Source organism: Tachypleus tridentatus, chromosome 1 (assembly GCF_004210375.1).
Source record: "Tachypleus tridentatus isolate NWPU-2018 chromosome 1, ASM421037v1, whole genome shotgun sequence".
Classification (NCBI taxonomy): Eukaryota; Metazoa; Arthropoda; class Merostomata; order Xiphosura; family Limulidae; genus Tachypleus; species Tachypleus tridentatus.
In genome coordinates, this window is record NC_134825.1 from 23,565,326 (window position 1) to 23,586,329 (window position 21,004).

General features: G+C 36.6%; 2 protein-coding genes across 2 annotated transcripts in view; both read left to right on the plus strand.

Annotated features, from left to right (window-relative positions):
• Positions 1–563: 563 nt before the first annotated feature.
• On the plus strand, positions 564–923 carry LOC143232236 (histone-lysine N-methyltransferase SETMAR-like). The gene has a single exon (XM_076467403.1). The coding sequence runs from the start codon at positions 564–566 to the stop codon at positions 921–923; it is 360 nt and encodes a 119-aa protein (XP_076323518.1).
• A 5,575-nt stretch (positions 924–6,498) lies between these two features.
• Positions 6,499–21,004, plus strand: part of LOC143244521 (uncharacterized) — a 31,159-nt gene continuing 16,653 nt past the window's right edge. Inside the window, exon 1 of the mRNA XM_076489363.1 lies at positions 6,499–6,917. The gene's annotated coding sequence lies outside the window, so the exon portion shown is untranslated. The remainder of the gene's footprint in view (positions 6,918–21,004) is intronic.

Consider the following 21,004-nt stretch of genomic DNA (forward strand, 5'->3'; position numbering starts at 1 on the left):
CTTACAATTAGTGATGGAAAATAACAAGATGCGCATCACTTTCTTCCATGAATTCAAACTTGGACACAATACATCACAAACAGCTTACACAAACAACCAAGCATGAGGCGAAGGAACTACCTCCAAACGTACAGCACAGCACTGGCTCCAAAGGTTTCTTAATTGAGATGTGAGTCTTGAAGAGAAGGAGAGCAGAGGACGTCCTTCTACTGTTGAAAACGACCAAATGAGAGCATTAGTGGAAAGAAACCCACGCCAAACTGTTCGAGAAATGACATAAGGATTGGGTGTTGGCATTTCCACAATTTTGGGCCATCTCGAGCAAAGTGGAAAAGCTTGACAAGTGCGTTCCACACGAACTCAGTGAAAATCAGAAAAACTGCCGTTTTCTACTGTGCTCTGTGCTGATTTTGCGCAACAGAAGCGGCCCATTTCTTGATTGAATTGTCACTTACGACGAAAAGTGGATCCTTTACAACAACAGAAAACGATCTGCGCAATGGCTCAACCACGACGAGGCTCTAAAACACTTCCCAAAGCCAAAGTTTCACCAACATAAGATTATGGTCACTGTAAGATGGTCTGTGGCCAGTATTATCCATTATAGTTTGCTCAACCAAAACCAGAATATCACTGTGGAAGTTTACTGTCAAGAACTGAAATATATTTATGGAAAGTTGCATAAAAACATGCCAGCATTAGTCAGTCATAGAGGACCAACCTGGCTTCATGATAATGTTCGGCCACATGTTCCTCAAATGACGCTCCAAAAGTTCAACGAATTGGATTATGAAACATTGCCTCATCCTCCTTACTCCCCAGACCTGTTGCCCACTGACCACCACTTTTACAAGCATTTGGACAACTGTTTACAGGACAAAAGGTTCAACCACAGAGTAGCAGCTGAGAATGGCTTTAAATAATATTTTAGTTCTAGGACTTTAGAGTTTTATCGTCATGGCATAAATGACCTTGTTTCTCGTCAGCAAAAGTGTGGAGATTTACTGAGTTCCTGAGCTGCTTTTGAGTGTTTTTGTTTCTTATTACAGTTAAAATTTTAAGTCCGCCATTATTTTTCGAACAATCTACTAGTTTTGTTTTATAAAAATACAAAGTTAATGTGTATCATTGATATTCTAATTTATCAGTTGTTTCTAATGTATAAATTAGTATCAAAATGCAAATGTATTTACAGGTGTCAAAAGGTTCAATTCATATTTCTTTGAGGGTACTGAGACCTAAGAGATCGCTGTTTGTTACAAAAGACCTGAGTTATCTACTTACACCTGGTTCATGGGTAATTCTTTTTGATAACTAATATCCATATTTATACAAATTAAAGATTTCCGTTTTATCTGTGCTGACGAATAAATAGTTCGAACGAAGTGGAGAATATAACTGAATGAAAACTTGCGACAAATAAAGACAAATATAGTAGTTCTAGCTATATTACAATAAATTTAATACAGAACATAAAAATAAGATTTATCTAGTTTATAATTTGTGTTTAAATAACAATAAAGAAATAAGATAAAACGTGGAAGATCCTCAAATTATCAGTTATGTGATACGTAGTATTATTAAGCTTTTCTAAAACTGAATTAGCCCTTTCATTATTATGGGATCATACTGATTAATCCCAACGTATGTTTGAACGGAACTGGTAGACAGGTACACTGATTATAAGATGTTCAAAATGTACATATATATATCACATGTTTCCATAAGTAGCTGTTGGGACGCATGCAACACAACAATCATACCTGTTAAGACACATGTCAGAGAACAACAATACGTATTGGAACACGTGTAACATAACAGCAATACCTATTAAAACACCTGTATTATAACAACAATACCTATTAAGACACACGTAATACAACAACAATACCAATTTGGACTCGTGTAACATAATACGTATACTTTATGAGAAATGCACTAAACTTTTCTCATATATATCCTAGGTGTTTCATACGTCTTACCCTATTTCTATTTTAAGAAAATGTCGAAATTCGACATTTAACAGGTGACTGCAAGTTAATAGGGTGACATAACATTACTAGTACTGACTAGATTGTAACATAAAGTAACGTTAAGTTAACAACAGGGTTACATAACAATACTAGTATTAACTAGATTGTAACATAAAGTAACATTAAGTTAATAACAGAGCTACATAACATTACTAGTATTGACTAGATTGTAACATAAAGTAACATTAAGTTAACAACACGGTTACATAACATTACTAGTATTGACTAGATTGTAACATAAAGTAACATTAAGTTAACAACAGGACTATATACGAGATCTGTTCAAAAAATACGCGGACTGTTTGAATTGCGCGGCTCCAGTTGGTTCCAGAGGAATCCGCTTGGTGTTGCTAGGTTCGCACAGATCAGCTGATTACGACGCCATTTCCCGATTGCAGATATCTTTATTTGTGTATTAGCTACGCGGTTTTAAGTGAAGTGCGATTTTTTCGTTTGGCGAATTTCAGAATGAATGACCTGAAGGAGCAACGACTTGCTGTGAAATTTTGTGTTAAACTTGGAAAATCTGCGACTGAAACTTTTGCTATGCTTAACACGGCTTACGGTGATGTTGCTATGAAGCGTACGGCATGTTTCAAGTGGCATGAACATTTTAAGGATGGTCGACAGTCCATTGAAGATGATGAGCGTCCTGGACGTCCTTCCACGTCAACTGATGACCCACACGTCGACAAAATCAACACCCTGGTGCGGGCAAATCGACGCCTGACTGTCAGGGAGCTTGCTGAAGAGTGTGGGGTATCAGTTGGATCTTGTTACGAGATTTTGACCGAAAAATTGAAGATGCACCGCGTTGCTGCGAAATTTGTGCCTCAGAACTCGTGAGTTTTGGCCAAACACTCGATCACTGTTCTTCCCCACCCCTACTCACCTGACCTTGCTCCTTGCGATTTTTTCTTGTTCCCCAAACTCAAAAGACCCTTGAAAGAAAGAAGATTTGAGACGATTCCCAAGATTAAGCCAAATGAGACTAAGGAGCTGGAGGACATTACTAAAGAAGCGTATCAGGACTGTTTCAACAAGTGGAAACACCGTTGGGATAAGTGTGTGCGTTGGGGAGGAGAGTACTTTGAAGGGGTCCCAGACCTGTAACTTCTAAATAAAGTACATTTTGTTTTATGACGTCAGTCCGCGTATTTTTTCAACAGCCCTCGTACCTGTACGTTTTCTTTTTTCTAATTCTGTGTCTAACTGTTTGTTTGTTTCAGAATTTTGGAGCAAAGCTGCAAGATTGACTATCGGCGAACAGTTGTTCTTATTTCTGATAGACTACAGAGAAGTCAGCTGTTCAGTATCATCGGTGAGCTATCGGCGTACAGTGGTCCTTATTTCTGATTGTCTACAGAGAAGACAGCTGTTCAGTAGCATGAGTGATAAAACTTCGAGACATTCTTATCTCGCCAAATAGTGGGAAAACAGAAAATTCAGTCATAAATATTATCGGCCCGGCATGGCCAGGTGGATTAAGGCGTTCGACGCGTAGTCTGAGTATTGCGGGTTCGAATCCCCGTCGCCCTAAACATGCTCGCCCTTTCAGCCGTGGGGACGATATAATGTGCGGTGAATCCCACTATTCGTTGGTAAAAGAGTAGCCTAAGAGTCCGCAGTGAGTGGTGATGACCAGCTGCCTTCCCTCTAGTCTTAAAATGTTAAATTATGAACGGCTAGCGCAGATAGCTCTTGTTTAACTTTGTGAGGAAACAAACAATCTTTTGTTTTATTCCCAAATACGTTATGTAGTTGTAAGATTACCATGTGTACGGCTGTACCTTACAAATTAGTTAATTTCTTAATAAATCTCTACTTCACAGACAACATTAAGATATTTATGCTTCGTAAATTATTTTTGGTCGTATTAACTGAACGGTAACTTGATGTTTATAGTTAGTTTCTAGGCCTGTTGTTACTTAGCGTAAAGAAACAATAAATCTCTCTTTGTCTAACGCTCTAGCAATTCATCGAATGGAGATACATTTCCTTCCTTGGTCATGTTAATGACTTTAGACGGAAGAGAAATACAGACAAATAAAAAAAAAAAAAAGAGTTACCCATTTGCGCGTGTGTACGTGATCGGAATAAAAGTAGATAACACACACTACAGATGTGTTAAGCACACGTGCAAAAGAACGTAGGCAGATGTTGAAGTTGAAACGTTGTACGAAAGCGTATTAAAAAATAAAATGTTTTGTTTGAACATTTTAATTAGCTTATACAATGGTTGTATTTTTTTAAAAAAATATCTCATTTTATTGTTTCGTTGTTTTTACTGTATGGAGCTACAAGGTGTCTCAATAGTCGATTACTGTGGGTTGAATGTTTAGACATGAATATATGGCCTTTTTGTTTTTTTATTGATAAGCGCAAAGCTACAGTGTGTGCTTTCTAGAGGTTTCTAGCATTGCAAGCCCTCAGAGATAGTGCTGTGCCCCTGGACGCTACACGAATAGGGAATAAGTTCCAGACGTCCATTCTCAGCGTAAAATGCAGTTCATTTCTACAACTTCAACAATATGTTATCATATGAAACAATATTTCAAAACACAATAACAACAACAATAGTATTTTTATCAATGTTAAAAATAGCAAAAGGTCACAGAATGTAATAATAAAAGTGTGCAGGTTTGTATATTTCTCAAGGCCCGGCATAGCCAGGTGGGTTAAGGCGTGCGACTCGTAATCTGAGGGTCGCGGGTTCGAATCCCCGTCACACCAAACACTCTCACCTTTTCAGCCGTGGGTACGTGATGATATGACGGTCAATCCCACTATACATTGAAAAAGAGTATCCCAAGAGTCGGCGGTGGGTGGTAATGACTAGCTGCCTTTCCTCTAGTCTTACATTGCTAAATTAAGGACGACTAGCGTAGATAGCCTTCGAGTAGCTTTGCGCGAAATTCAAAAGCAAACGTGCCAGAAGGCTTCCTCCTAAAATACTAGTTTCTCATAAACGTAAATATCATGTAACATTTGTAACCATATACCCTGTATTCACGCCGCCACCGCAAAGTTAATTAAAATACCAAGTACAGTCAAATCCCACGGTTACTTGCGCGAAAATTACACGAGGCTGCAGTTCAAGGGTACTTTAGTTGGGGGAAAAGCGTTTATATAAAAATTACCTGTTAACGAACATAAGACTTCTGTTAAAAAGAGGGTTAGTCGGATTATACGAACGTTGAGACTCTGTCTTAGCTTATCACAATATTGGTTGAAATAAAATTTAAAAATGTTTATACCATTACGAATTTTGAATAGAGGAATTTTTATTATAGTAGGAAAATTGTTTACATTCATAAACATTTATTGATTGTTGATTTACATTTACTCTCAATTTCATGCGCTTTAGAAATTCTGAACACGCGAATTTTATTATTATTTTTGGGATTTATTTCATTCCGGTGTTTGCAAAAATAATTAATAGTGGTTGTTGAATGGTGGTTATTTTGTTTGTGGCCCGGCATGGCCAAGCGTGTTAAGGCGTGCGACTCGTAATCTGAAGGTCGCGGGTTCGAATCCCGGTCTCACCAAACATGCCCGCTCTCCCAGACGTGGGTGCGTTATAATGTCACAGTCAATCCAACTATTCGTTGGTAAAAGAGTAGCCCAAGAGTTGGCGGTGGGTGGTGATAACTAGCTGCCTTTCCTCTAGTCTTACACTGCTAAATTAGGGACGGCTGGCACAGATAGCCCTCGAGTAGCTTTGCGCGAAATTCAAAAAAACAAAAACAAACAAACTATTTTGTTTGTTTTATTTCGCGTAGGTTGAAAATGCCAAAAAATCATATTCTTTAATCATCTCTTCGAAATAGTTTAGAGTCAATGTCGTTATGGGCTTTGCACGACTTTATAGGGATACTGGAAAGCTAATTTTATAAGAACTACAATATGTTTTCAAGTGTAAGGATATATACTTTTCTAAAGAAAACAAAACAAACTACAGGAGGTAACGTGTCTCCAGTTTAACAGTGTCTTTGACCTCGAAGTTTACACAGGACGAAATAGTCAATAGTCTATTAGAGGACTCGAATCTTGTATAGCTAGCGCAATCCAACTTCCTGGAGCTAACTTTAGAAACAAATATAACGAACTTCTGCCAGGTTATTCGATATTATGTTAATTGAGAAAAATTTTTCCGCGATGGGTGAATTCAGCCACAAATTATTCTGAAATGTTTCGTCGTTTGCGTGTCTCAGAAGATTTAATAATGACAGTTTTTTGTTGTTGTTGTTTTTTTATAATTCGCGCAAAGCTACGCGAGGGCTATCTGGACTAGCCATGCCTAATTTAGCAGTGTAAGACAAGAGGGAAGACAGCAATTTAACATCACCAATTTATGAAGTGAGTCTTCGTTAATGGCCAGCTTAAAGCTGTGGCACGCGACACACCCACGCGTGCGCACGAGAATCTCACGCAATGAACACAGCGAATGTATTTACATTATCACACAATGTTTTGTGTACTATAGTCGTCGAATAGAGTCTGTATCAATAAGAAGCTTAACAGAAGAGGTGGATTTATATTAATTATCATTCGTACCAGAAACTGTGTTCTGAATGTAGAGTGACAAAGAAGGCTTAACTCTTTTAAACAACAATAATGAGCTACAGATGATGGCACACCCATGGGTGATGAATCGAATCTACGAATATCGGCAGCTAACACTTAAAACTTGAGCTACAAACAGAATTTTGTTTATTTTCGTGTCCTGAATAACCTTGCTAGTACAAACGGCTGGATATTTCCAATGTACTATCCATAAGTAGTGACATATTTAGGGTTCAAAATATAAGTAGGAATTACGTACATGCCAACTTCTAGAAGCTAAAACACTTGGAGAAATTCATTCATCCCAACAATTACAAAGTAAGAATATTCATTAGTGTTATCATTATATTGTCGTCATCGTAATAAAATTCATGGTCAAAATCTAAAGAGAAATTAAAACTAAGTTATATCGACGTTGGTGTAACTGATAGTTTTACTAATAAAATGCTGGTGTGATATTATTATTATTATTTAAAATAACATTTCTTTTCTAAAGTCTTACTCTGTTGCGCGCACTTCCTTGTGATAGCACAGTATGGTTATTCAGGGGTTACTTTAGACACTTTTCAACGTTGAAGAAGTTAATTATTATTGTAAAGATTTTCTTATTAATATAAATAATATCAGTAAGTTTTCTTCTTCTTACTAAGTCACTGTATTTGTGTTCTCCAATTTTATTTATTCATGACTTGGAAAAAAAACAAGCGATCGAAACGTGTAGATAATTCCTAATTCTTGTGCTAAAATTAATATTGTTTTTTTTATAAAAACAAACAAACTGATAAAGATACTTCAGCTCAAGACAAAAGATTTATGAATGAAGTGCCCGAGTTCGAGACGTGATATCGCTGAACACGCTCTGTACTTTCAGATGTAAACATTTTATAAGAGTGACAGTCAAACCCGTTGTTCTGTTTAAAAAGTACGATACCATTTTGTAACAAGAAGTGCTTCTCACCTGCTGTCTTTCACCTGATCAGTAGCTCAAAATTACTAACAGCTATACCTAAATTCTAGGTGCTATTCGTTCTAATCATTTAGTTCAAGTGCACCCAAAGTGCCATTCAGGCTGGTGCCATGTTAGTGATGGAAGACGACTTGGACTGTGCATGTTGTTGCGTAGAATGACACACATAAAATGATTTAAATCAACCTTGAGAGTCACATCAAGTAACATGACGAAAAATTTGCTTTGTTAGAAGGGACGAGTTTACACCAGTTTATTGGCCTTTATATGAGGTAATGCCTCTCAACATGATAAACCATGCAGTTATCCCGGTGTACTGACAACTTCCAAAACTTTACATTGTCTGTTCAGCAGTCTTACAAATAAGATGTTCTTATCCAAGCCTAGCTCTAATAACTAGTTTCTTCGAACCAGTGTTTGTACGAGTTGAATGAGTTTTGTACTATCAAAACTATCAAACTGAGAACTATACAAAAGCGAGGAAATTGGGACGAGATAAGGTAAGTTGAAATAAAATAATATCTGAAAGATGGCGTTAACCTATTTCTTGATTGTCAAAAGACAACCGACCATGTAATTCAGATACATCGTTTCGACATTACTACTACATAAGTCCTACGTTTCTGTAAAGCGATGTTGTTTTCTGAAAAGAACATTAACTTGCTTTCCAAAATTAATCGTGTTACTGAAGATAGCTGGACAAATCATTGAATCAAAATGGTTTTTAAAGGTCAGTTATAGCATGCTTGACATGTTTAATTTGTTCTGCACACAGTTGTATTCTATACACAGTTGTTCTATTCTAATCATGATATGTTTTTATTTTTTTTTCCATGGCTGTTTTGTAATGTCGTATCACTATTTACTTTCCTACTCATAAAATTAAGAGATATTAAGAACAATAGTGGTACATGTGATATAATAGATACCTGTCCATCCATGTGGGCCCAGCATGGCCAAGCGTGTTAAGGCGTGCGACTCGTAATCGGAAGGTCGCGGGTTCGCATCCCCGTCGCGCCAAACATGCTCGCCCTCCTAGCCGTGGAGGCGTTATAATGTTACGGTCAATCCCACTATTTGTTTGTAAAAGAGTAGCCCAAGAGTTGGCGGTGGGTGGTGATGACTAGCTGCCTTCCCTCTTGTCTTACACTGCTAAATTAGGGACGGCTAGCACAGATAGCCCTCGAGTAGCTTTGTGCGAAATTCCAAAAAAACAAACCATCCATGTGATGTATTACGTGATGACGAGAAACCCATTTGAAGTAAAAATATATATCAGGGCGGCTGGTATTAGTGTTAATACTTTTACTAATAAAGCAGAATACAACGTTTTGACCTTCGTAGGTTCTCTTTGTTAACCTGAACGTTGTTCTCGGCTTTATTAATAAAAGTGTTAATGCCCGTGTTTCTAATTAAGCACAAGGCTACACAATGGGCTATCAGTGCTCTGCCCACCACTGCTCGTTTTTAATAATTTCTCTTTTTTTCCTTTTAAAATTAATGCCAGTGTCAAACCATTATTTTCAAAATTAAAAAAATATATATATATTATTAAAATTACGTTCATACCGAGGTGTATGCGTGTGGTTAAGGTTCCAACTTTTTATATATATTACATAAAATATATCAAACTGCATTATTATTATCAGAACTCCCAGTCGATCAACTCTAAGTTTCCAGATTTACAACGCTAAAAGTCGGAGTTTGATTCCCCTCGATGTATAAAGCGCAGATAGCTCATTGTAGAGACTTGTGCTATTCCGAAAACATCATAAACGGTGAACGTACGTCTAGTCATATTGCTTTAAAGCTTCTGGATTTGAAATTAGCACATTAATAAATAACAGGTCAGTTTTATACCCCTTAAATACTAAACATATCAATGTGGTCTTTGAGATGCCTTGACAGATATCACTGCGTTAATTATTCACAAAATATTTTACTCAGAGCTTTTTCCGTCTAACGTCTTCAAACTTTAAAATGGAAAGAATCATACATTAATAATAGATCCTATGAACCAGTCAGAGAACAATGACACAAATAACATTATTATAAACTAGTTTAATTGCTTGGTGATTCTTCGCATAAAGAAGGCGTAGTTGGTCCAAGTTGAACTTCAATATGTATGTGTATGTAAAAAAATAATCACTTCTTTCAAACGTCAAACCTGTATTTTATTTAATGCAAATTAACTCGATAACTAGACACCAAAAATATACAATTTCCTTGTGACTCACGAAGACACACTTAATCCTAAACTTTTTTTATCAAAATGTAGTTGTAAATTATTCTTCGACTATAAACTAACTTGCAGTAGTTTTAAGATGATTTTTCTAGCGCATTATTATGTCTGCAAGAAACTAAACCATAGAACACTTGTAGCGTATGAATACAAAATGCTTTTCAGAATATTGATTCCTTGAGTTCTTACAAGTATTGAAGGAGAAACCAATATTGTATAAAACGTAAATAAATATTGAAGAATAAAAGTTTTCAAATTATTTTTCTTTAAAACTTAATAGAAAGTCCTGTAATTATGTAAAAACTGCTGCGGAGATAAAAAAAAAAAAACGTGAAACTTCACGAATTTAAGATTTCTACCTTTACGTTATTGTTAAAAATTCAACTATTAAGTGTAATGAAACAATACTACTTTGAATTCAAGAGAGTTATTTCTAATTGGTTAAATGTGTTCACATATGAGAAACAACCATGACAGAATTATAGCTTTCACTATATAATTCATATAGACTTATCTGTGATCGTGACCTTGCCTTAAAATATCGAATTCTTGACACCTCAGCATCGAGCCATGCAATTCAAGAACGTAGCAAGATTAGGTTCAAGTAGAACTAAAGAATAACTTATATATTTTATTTACATGTTTGTTTGTTTTTTGAATTTCGCATAAAGCAAGTCGAAGGCTATCTGCGCTAGCCGTCCCTAATTTATCAGTGTATGTGTGTGTCTTTCGTATAGCAAAGCCACAAAGGGCTATCTGCTCAGCCCACCGAGGGAACGAACCCCTGATTTTAGCGTTGTAAATCGGAGACATACCGCTGTACTAGCGGGGGGCTTATTAGTATAAGACTAGAGGGAAGGCAGCTAGTCATCACTACCCACCGCCCAACTCTTGGGCTACTCTTTTACCAACGAATAGTGGGATTGACCGTCACATTATATCGCCCCCATGGCTGAAAGGGCGAGCATGTTTGGCGCGACGGGGATACGAACCCGCGACCCTCAGATTACGAGTTGCACGCCTTAACACGCTTGGCCATGCCGGGCCTTTATTTATATGTGTCTGTGTGTTTGTCTTATAGCAAATCCACATCGGGCTATCTTCTGAGCCCACCAAGGGGAATCGAACCCTTGATTTTAGCGTTGTAAATCCGCTGTACTAGCGGGAGGCTTATATATGTTATAATTTTTTATGTAATATAAAGAACTGCTTATTATCTCCACATTAAAAGAAATATAATATAAAAAATGTCAAATTATTAAATACAATCTTTAACTATATATCGTTAAAAATAAAACTGTTTTATAGAAAAGCGATAAGTTGCATTTATTTTGATATAGTTGCTAATATTTCTGGCTTTAATTCGGTGTGCCCTTACTTGTACACATAGTAACTTGCTAAACGTTTGAGTCGTCACTTTCGCTACCATTATTATACATCATTGCTTTAATTAATGTGTATATATATAGTTTGTTATAGCCATTTGAGTAACTCGCTTGTCGTAGACTGTTTTCAGATTTGTTTGTTTTTTTGAACTTCGCGCAAAACTACACGAGGGCTATCTGCGCTAGCTATCTCCAAGTTGGCACTGTAAGACTAGAGGGAAGGCAGCTAGCCATTACCACCCACCGCCAACTCTTGGGCTACTCTTTTACCAACGAATAGTGGGATTGACCATCACACTGTAACGCCCCCATGGCTGAAAAGGCGAGCATGTTTGGTGTGACTGGGGAATCGAACCCGCGACCCTCACATTACGACCCAATCGTCTTAACCACCTGGCCGTGCCGGGCCTATTGTCAGAAATGATATGATTTCGTATAAATAAATTCGTTTCAAATGCAAATAGGAAACAACAGTGAAATGTTACTTGTCACTTATATTTATCACAGAGCATTAGTGTTACAGCTACTATACATTAAACAGTAAATTATTTATTCAAGCCCTTGGACGTTTTTCAAGAAGAAACGTGTATAATACTATTCTGTTCATACTTCATCCACAATATCGATTGCCAAATAGGCGGTTCACTCAATACCAGACATTATCAGGACAAACGTGATAAACAAATATGATAATGGTTGTAACAGCATTATATAAGTCATATGGTAGAATAACAACTGTTATGGTGAGGATGTTTAAAGATGTTTAAACTCAGAAGTTTACAGTTGGAATGAAGCAAATAAAAATATCAATTGAACACGTTAAGTTTCTGAGGTGATACAAAGCAGTTATTTAATTTAACTGTAATTCAAAACTATAAGCTTGTGATATTGATATTGAAAATTCATCACACGGTAGACTAAGGTAGTGACATTAAAATTGTGAATATGGGATGGTAGCACAAAGTGGTAATCGATTAGGATGGTAAATTGGGTGTCAGTGGTTGAAAACGATGAACCTATAAACCTGAATGTATTAAACAAGAAATTTGAAATTAGTTAATTAGAGGTATTAACATGTAACTTTAGCACACGATAGGCCATAGTTTGAAAACGTTATGATTAATAAACTATATATAATATATTAAGAAATGAAAAGGCTTAACAACACCTTCTTGATAACGAGAAACCCACTTGAAATAAAAATATATCTCAGAACGGCTGGTATGGGTATTAACACTTTTACTGATAAGAAGAGAACAATGTTTCGACCTTCCTAGGTCATCTTCAGGTTAAGAAAGAGAGAGTGTTTGTTTGTTTTTTATTTTTTTAATTTCGCACAAAGCTACTAGAGGTCTGTCTGCTCTAGCCCTCCCTAATTTAGCAGTGTAAGACTAGAGGGAAGGTAGCTAGTCATCACCACCCACCGCCAACTCTTGGGCTACTGTTTTACCAACGAATAGTGGAATTGACCGTAACATATAACGACCCACGGCTGGGAGGGCGAGCATGTTATGGTGAGAACGACGTTTTTTATTTGTCACAAGACAGTAATATTAGGCTTAATGTATTTTTAACACAGTGTTCTTTATTATGTTCCTTAGGCTTAGTTTCTTTGCATTTTTAATCTTGCTTTTTACTAACACTTATTACAACGCTAAAATCAAGGGTTCGATTTCCCTCGGTGGGCTGAGCAGATAGCCCGATGTGGCTTTGCTATGAGAAAATACAAATACGAACACTTATACTCAACAGGATCAAGCAAAATATTTTATAAATAGTTTCCAGCTGAAACTATGGTAAACATTATATACGTACTCATGGATGCAGGCTGTCATTTCACATAAAAGGTAAGCAAAATTGTTCTTTCCTATTGTGAGAAGAGTCAAAAGAAAAAAAAAAGTGAAAAATAAATATTTTTTCAGAACAATGTGAAACATACTGTTTACGCATGTTCACCGAGAAATTATGTACGTTATGTACTAACATGAACAGAACTGTGTGAGCGAGCAATTGTAATTTACCCCATTTTTGTTTCTTTTATTATACGGTCTAATAATAGGACAAAGAACCCAAGTAATATTTCAATATTAAATGTCCCTTTATGTCACAGTTTTACTAAATAAACCAACCGGTTTTTTTTTACTTCACTAATAAGAGCGTTAGTTACATTTAAATGTTAACTTTGACGGTTTAAAACACCCAAGTAAATATCGAACGTGTTTACCAATTGGAAAAGTAGAATAAATTTCGAATTTTTTTTACCTCGACGTATTACTAAATACTGAACGTTACTACCTGTTTGTCTGTCTGGTGTATTTATACAAAGCTACTGAAGGACTGACTAATTGCACTAGACGTCCCTAATTTTGACCGTAAGGTTAAAGGTAAGGCAGCGAGAAACAGCACCTACAGCCAAGTGTTTGTATGACTGAATAGTGAGGTTTTTAAATTTAAATATTTATCCGCCAAGCTAACCATTGAGCACGTTCTACGAACACACATTCATTAAGACTGTAATATATATACAAACACGCACACAAAATGGTAACCTTACGCTTTAAACAACAAAACCTATGGCTGTTATTTTTGTGCATCAACATTAGAAAACAAAAATACTCCTTTTTATGTTTCTTTATAAATGAAGCAGAAATATATATTTTTCTTTATATTGAAACCAGTTTCAGTTTCTTTAGAATTTCGCGTAAAGCTACTCGAGGGCTATCTGCGCTAGCCGACCCTAATTTATCAGTTTAAGACTAGAGGGAAGGCAGCTAGTCTTCACCACCCACCGCCAAGTCTTGGGCTACTCTTTTACAACGAATAGTGGAATTGATCGTCACATTATAACGCCCCTACGGCTGAAAGGGCGAGCATATGTGGTGCAACGGGGATTTGAACCCGTGACCCTCGGATGACGAGTCGAGCGCCCTAACCACCTGGCTCTGCCGGGCCTCAATCAATATGCAACTGCATGTTTACAAAGAACTAAAATTTTATATAATATATCTGGCTGGTTGCTTAGCATATGTGTAGTTAACTAGATATACTTAATAGATATGTAACAAAAATAATCCGTAAAGACAAATGAAAAACATATATAGTTTAAGAGATTAGAAATGCTGAAAACATTTGATGGAAAATTAAGGATATTTTTCTAACGGAACGAAACACATAAGAACTGCGTGATGTGTGTTGTTTTGTCATTTGCTGTGTTTTGAATAACTTGATCCACGAAAATTTTCAACTATTGAAGGTAAGAATATATCCCAATATCAGGAATAATTATTTGCCTTTAATATGACTGATGAGTTTTTAAATAAATCATATTTTTTGTAACTGGTATGACCGAATAACGTTTTTTTTTAGCCGCGGCAAAGCGGCTGTATAATAGCTCAGAGTTTTTGTTTTCTTCAAGTCCAAATGTTTAGCTGATATCTCCATTATTCTTGCCTCTCCCTCCAGTGTCACAGTTGGCGGTGGGTGGTGATGACTAGCTGCCTTCCCTCTAGTCTTACACTGCTAAATTAGGGACGGCTAGCACAGATAGCTCTTGAGTAGCTTTGTGCGAAATTCAAAACAAACAAACAGACAGACAGACAGACAAATACTGGGACGACTTTTAATCCAAGTAGAATTAATACTGTAATTCCACGTGTACGGCTGAAGAGAAGCAACTATTTCTGAGTGTCTCTGGTTGTCTAACGAAATATTCGGTTAGATTTAAAACCTTTGTTACTCCTGGGTGGAGATTGTCTTTCTTAAGCCAGATAGTTTGATTAAGAAAAAAAAAACAGTCTCAGTAACTGGAAACTAAATGATTTATCCTTTAATGGAAGAGACTTTGGTTAGTATGTGAGAAATAGCTCGATTTTAAATCATCTAATAACTGCATTACCATAGACTAGTTGCTATCCAGCCACACGTTATCATATGACTGAAGTCAAACCGCACCGGAACAGGTCTTTATTATAAGTAGGGGAGAAATATAGTAATCTGATATCTTGAACAGCTAAAAAGAGTTTCACTTGTAAACTGCTGTTACGCTAGGAACTGTTCGTAATCTAGGATATGCTAGAGATAGTTTACCAAGGGTTAATTTCTTTAATGTTGTTCTGGTATGTTGAGTAATAAAAAAAAAACCATCCATGTGACAATTTATTACATTCTTGATGACGAAAAACCCACTTGAAATAAAAATGTATCTCAGAACGGCTGGTATGGATAGGTATTAACACTTTTATTGATAAGGAGAGAACAACGTTTCGACCTTCCTAGGTCATCTTTATCATCAACATTGAATTTTCCGCCAAAAATTAAAAAAAACGCAGTTAAAATATTGTAATATCATAGATCGTGATAGTTAAAATATTGTTATGTTCTTGATGATGAACGTTAAAATATAGTTATGTGATAGATCATGAACGTTAAAATATTGTTATGTTAGAGATCGTAAAAGTTAAAACATTGTGTGTTATATATCATGATAGTTTAGATTTTGGTTTAGTAGATCATTAGTAGTTGTTGTGAAGTGTAAAATACTGAAAGAGAACCAAAATGTTCAAGTCGTAGCTAAATTTATGTACATATGAAAATCTGATGTATCATATTTGCTAATACAGACTTGGATAAGATTTTCTCTCTTGTCAGTCTCAGCTGCAATACACGTGAAAGTAAGACTTGGAAGTTTTGGATACACTCATGGATACAGGCATTGTTTCGTTTACCTACAAATGCTTTTACTTCCCCCTCTAGTGTTACACTGCCAAATTAGGAACGCATGGCGGAGATAACCCTCGTGTAGCTTCTCCAAGACATTAAAAAAACAAACAAAACAAAAAGAAAGAAGCTTTTCCGTGTTGATGAGAAACCTACTTGTAAAGAAAAATATATATGTAAAAATGGCTGGTATGGGTTGAGAAAATTTGTATGTAGAGGAGCGAACAACGTTTCGACCTTTTTCATTTTGTGAACATGACGATGACTGAAGAAGGTCGAAACGTTGTTTGCTCCTCTACATAGTGTTTTCTCAACCCATACCAGCCATTTTTACATATACAAAGAAGCTTTTATTTCCGCCGTGCCGCCTACAAAAATATTAAACAATAAACCTGTATCATCACATGTTACGAAGCTTGAACATAATAAGACACATGCTTCCAAGTCGTCGTCTTTTTCATCGGCTTTCACACACACACACATACACACAAATATATTCATGACTAGAACACAATAAATCTCCCACTTTGTAAGTCGGCAGCATATGTTTGGGCCAAAATACAACTTAAGTGCTTCATGAAGTGCTGCGACTGTGAATCATGTAACGTGCGTTTAAAACCACCTGTTACTTAAGCGCATGCGCGATTAAATTACTGATTACGTGACTGCATTTCTAAAAATTGCCTCGGGATACGATTCAACCTTTCCCTTCTGCTTAACTCAAAAGTAAAACATAGCATTCAAACACGTTTACCAAAATGATCACTTCAGATTTTCTGACCTTTAAAATATAAGTTTGTGAGGCTAATTAAAATATTCAAAGTAGTTGTTTTCCTTCATAAATAGAGAAAGAGAAAACATGATAAGTAACAAGAGAATATTTTTTATATGTCTTCTTGCCGTGAAACATCTTTTCTTGACTTCAACCCAAACAAACATTTTTTAAAACAAAACAAAAGTGACCTCATTCCATTTTATTTCATAACAGAAAAGTTGTTTGCAGTATACGCTAAGCCTAACTGTCAGATTGACTGAATTGCGAATTAAAGGGTTCAGGATTTGTGTCTCGTGGCCGAAAAGACAAAAAAAAAAAAAAGAGCTTCTCACTTCAAAGTCGTGAAAGTGATATGTGAGAACGACTGTCAGATTCCAATGGGTCATACAATAGTAACCCAAGACCAGTTGATGGGTGTTATCCCTCTGGTTTATTAGTTCCAGTTCCCTGGCGGATCAATGGTGAATTTACATACTTACGACGCTAAAATACGGAGTTCGAACTTCCACAGTGATCAAAATGCAGATGGCACATTGCTGTAAGGTTTGCAATGAAACTACAAGAGCAACAAGTTATCTCATTTCCAAATTAGGGTCGATTATGCGTATGTAGCCCTCGTGTAGGCTTGAGTGAAATTATTTAAAAGAAAAAATTTAATTAAAATGTTATGTAATTTGATTTAGATACTTACCGCTAACCATTACTTCTTTTATATTTTTAATTCATTTTATATCTTTTGTTGTAATTTTTTAACAAGGTGGTATCTTGCAGTGTTTTCTCTCCATATGCTAATTATTTAACTAGTGTTTTATTTTATGTATTTTTGTTTATACCCCCTCTTTGAGGAGGGATGAATAAAGAGAAAAAAAAACTAGACTCGTAATCTGAGGGTCGTGGGTTCGAATCCCCGTCGCACCAAACATGTTCGTCCTTTCAACCGTGGGAGTGTTATAATGTGACGGTCAATCTCTCTATTCGTTGGTAAAAGAGTAGCCCAAGAGTTGGTGGTGATGACTAGCTGCCTTCCCTCTTGTCTTACACTCCTAAACTACGGACGACTAGCGCAGATAGCCCTCGAGTAGCTTTGCACGAAATTCAAAAACACAAACAAAACCTTTACAGACATAGTGTTGTCCAATGTTTCGAGTACTGGGTTGTGGATTTGAGGATCCTAAGATTGCATTCCACTACTGGAAAAACAAGTGCGCTCCGAACCTTTGGGCTGTGAACGTTTCATAGGAGTCACGGTCAACTCCCACTCTTTGTTCCGTCAAGACTGGCACAAAACTTGGTGGTGGGTGTTGTTGACTGGCTGTCTACTCCATAATGAACCATTATAAAAGTAGGAATGGCTACCTTTTGATATGCATAATTTTTTGTCAGTAAATAATTTCTGAATCAGAGTTATAAATGTAGTTAGATAAGTGTAACATTGTTGTTAAAATAAGAGAGACGGACAGAAAGAGAGACAGGTAGTCGAATGTCTTGAAGTTATTAGAGAGACATTTTCACAAAACTATTTTATTCTGTATTTATACATTCATTTATTTGCTCATTTAAAGTTCTAGAATTTAAATATTTTTTTGGCTAGAATTACTTTTGCGAGTATGTATTAAAAACAAACAAACAAATAATCCAATGAGTGCCGGATGGCAGCTGGAAGATTGAAATAACGTGAGACTAAACCTTCCAATAATCTGATAGTTATATTCATTGCATGGAAAGGTATTATGTATTGAGAAAATGAAACAGTGAAGGTGTTTACTTTTTGGAAATTCATATATACTCATCCAAAATACATCTATTTATATTTTTTTGCAGTTAATTTCGGGCTGCGTGTGACCCAATATTTAGAATATAAAACTGTTGATCTGATATTCCCTGGTTCACAGAGGTATGTATGCCAATGGACTTACAGCTCCAGAAACCGAATTTAGACATCCATGGTGGGCGGGGCATAAATAGCTCATTCTGTAGCTTTGGGCTTAACATTAAACAAAGAATCAATCGCATCCCTTTAACGCCATAAAAAGAAAAGAAAAACACCCTGGGACCGCGACTATCAAACTCAGTATTTGGTTAATCTAGCTCACAAGTTAGCAGCCTTCAAAATTATGGACGGTTAGCATAGACAGCCTTCCAGTAGTTTTGCGTGAAATTCAACAAACAGCATCTATATTTGTCTCTTCCACTGTTATTGTGATACTATTAACGGCACTGACAGATACTGTCAATTACTACTTTGCAATACTTTTATTTATCTGTTATCTCAGAATTTTGTTACAATGAAAATACAGCCGTGGTATAACAAATATAGACTGGCGGCACGTGACCGCATATAGGCGTATAGGTAAATCTGCAGAAATGTAATATACCAGCTGTCACACCTATTGCTCAGTTATAGGAGCGCTGATGCACCAGGACGTCTGTGTGTATTTCAAACAAAATATAATAACATTTTAATTCTTGTATTTACTGACCGTCAGTATCCCATCGGAAACTGTTTCCAGATATTAAAATTCATCTAACGTAAGTAGGTTTCTGAAAATTACCTTACTTTTGTTTTTATTTTGTTGAATTTTGGAGTTTAAGGGTGACTTAATATCGTAAAGATCGCTTGTTTCAAATTATTTCGTCATCCTGACCAAGTGTGTTAAGGCGTTCGACTCGCTCGTAATCCGAGGGTCGCGGGTTCGAAACCTGGTCGCACCAAACATGCCCGCCCTTTCAGCCGTAGGGGCGTTATATTGTTACGGTCAATCCCACTATTCGTTGGTAATAAGAGTAGCCAAGAGTTGGCGGTGGGTGGTGATGACTAGCTGCCTTCCCTCTAGTCTTACACTGCTAAATTAGTGACGGCTAACGCAGATAGCCCTCGAGTAGCTTTGTGCGAAATTCAAAACAATTTCACTTTCAAACAATCATGAAACTGATTAAATTATTCAACGAATATTAATGCTAAATAGTCAATTAATTATTGAGGTACCTCATACACCTTGATAAAGCACCAATTATTCTGCATATCGTAATCGGTGCATAAATTCTACGTTGGTAATGGTGATGATGAATCTAGTTGGGTCCGGCATGGCCAGGTGGTAAAGGCACTCGACTCGTAATCCGAGAATCGCGAGTTCGAATCCCTGTCACAGCAAACGTGCTCGCCCTTTCAGCTGTGAGGGCGTTATAATTGACCGGTCAATCTCACTATTCGTTGGTAAAAGAGTAGTCCAAGAGTTGGCGGTAGGTGGTTATGACTAGCTGCCTTCCCTCTAGTCTCACACTGCCAAATTAGGGACGGCTGGACCAGATAGCTCTCGTGTAGCTTTGCGCGAATTTAAAAAAAAATAAATAAATGAATCTAGTCCATTTGCATGGATAATAACAGGGCAGACCTTTCGTTCATCATCCCAAGAAATAAACTTCATGAACTAAAGAGATATATAACACATCCAATCGTGAATGGGCAGCTTATTAAAATCAAGATCTCTGCTGATATATTCATGGCTAAATTTTTTAACAAGAGAAGAAGTTTAGAGGCTCTTAAATGAACTTGATCCTCTGTATTCATTACCCTCAGAAGGACTGGACGTGACTTCATGATTAAATTGGTGGGACTGTTTGCAGTTAAGCAATTTTGGGTTGTGGAAGAATTATAAGAATGTTGGTCAATTGAAGTAGCACAAGGGTTTTGTACCGTTGACTAACAAGTTCATTTAATAAAGGACCTGTAATTACCAGGTGGTTAAGGCGCTAGATTCGTAAGCTGAAGGTTGCGGGTTTGAATTCCCGTTACGTTAAACATGCTCGCCCTTTCTGCCGTAGGAGCGTTATAATGTTTCGGTCAATCAAAGAGTAGCCCAAGAGTTGGCGGTGGGTGGTGATGACTAGCTGCCTTCAATCTAGTCTTACACTGCTAAATTAGGGACGGCTAGTACAGATAGCCCTCGTGTAGCCTTGTGCGAAATTCAAAAACAAACAATAAAAAACATTACACTATAGGATTAAGAGGTAAAATGCACAATTGGTTTCAGAGTTATTATGAAACAAACAGAATCTCAGACGAATATAATCAGAATAATTCTGTGTTGCTTTTTTGAAGAGATTTGTGAGCATAATGTTAGGTTCAAACTTTCTATAAGCATTTCCTCCTTTTATTCTATGAGATTACACTGGAAAACACAAATGTGACACTAGAGAAAACTCAAATATGCACTCGTAATTTGTTCATCGCCTTAAGATTTTTAGTTATTGCAATATCTGTATATTTTATCAGCACTACGTGAAATTCCATCCAATTAACTGAGCAGAGGGTTGAAAAAT

What these genes read in the sequence shown, in the direction of transcription:
- LOC143232236 (XM_076467403.1), top strand. Translation starts at nt 564, where the DNA reads ATGGTCACTGTAAGATGGTCTGTGGCCAGTATTATCCATTATAGTTTG.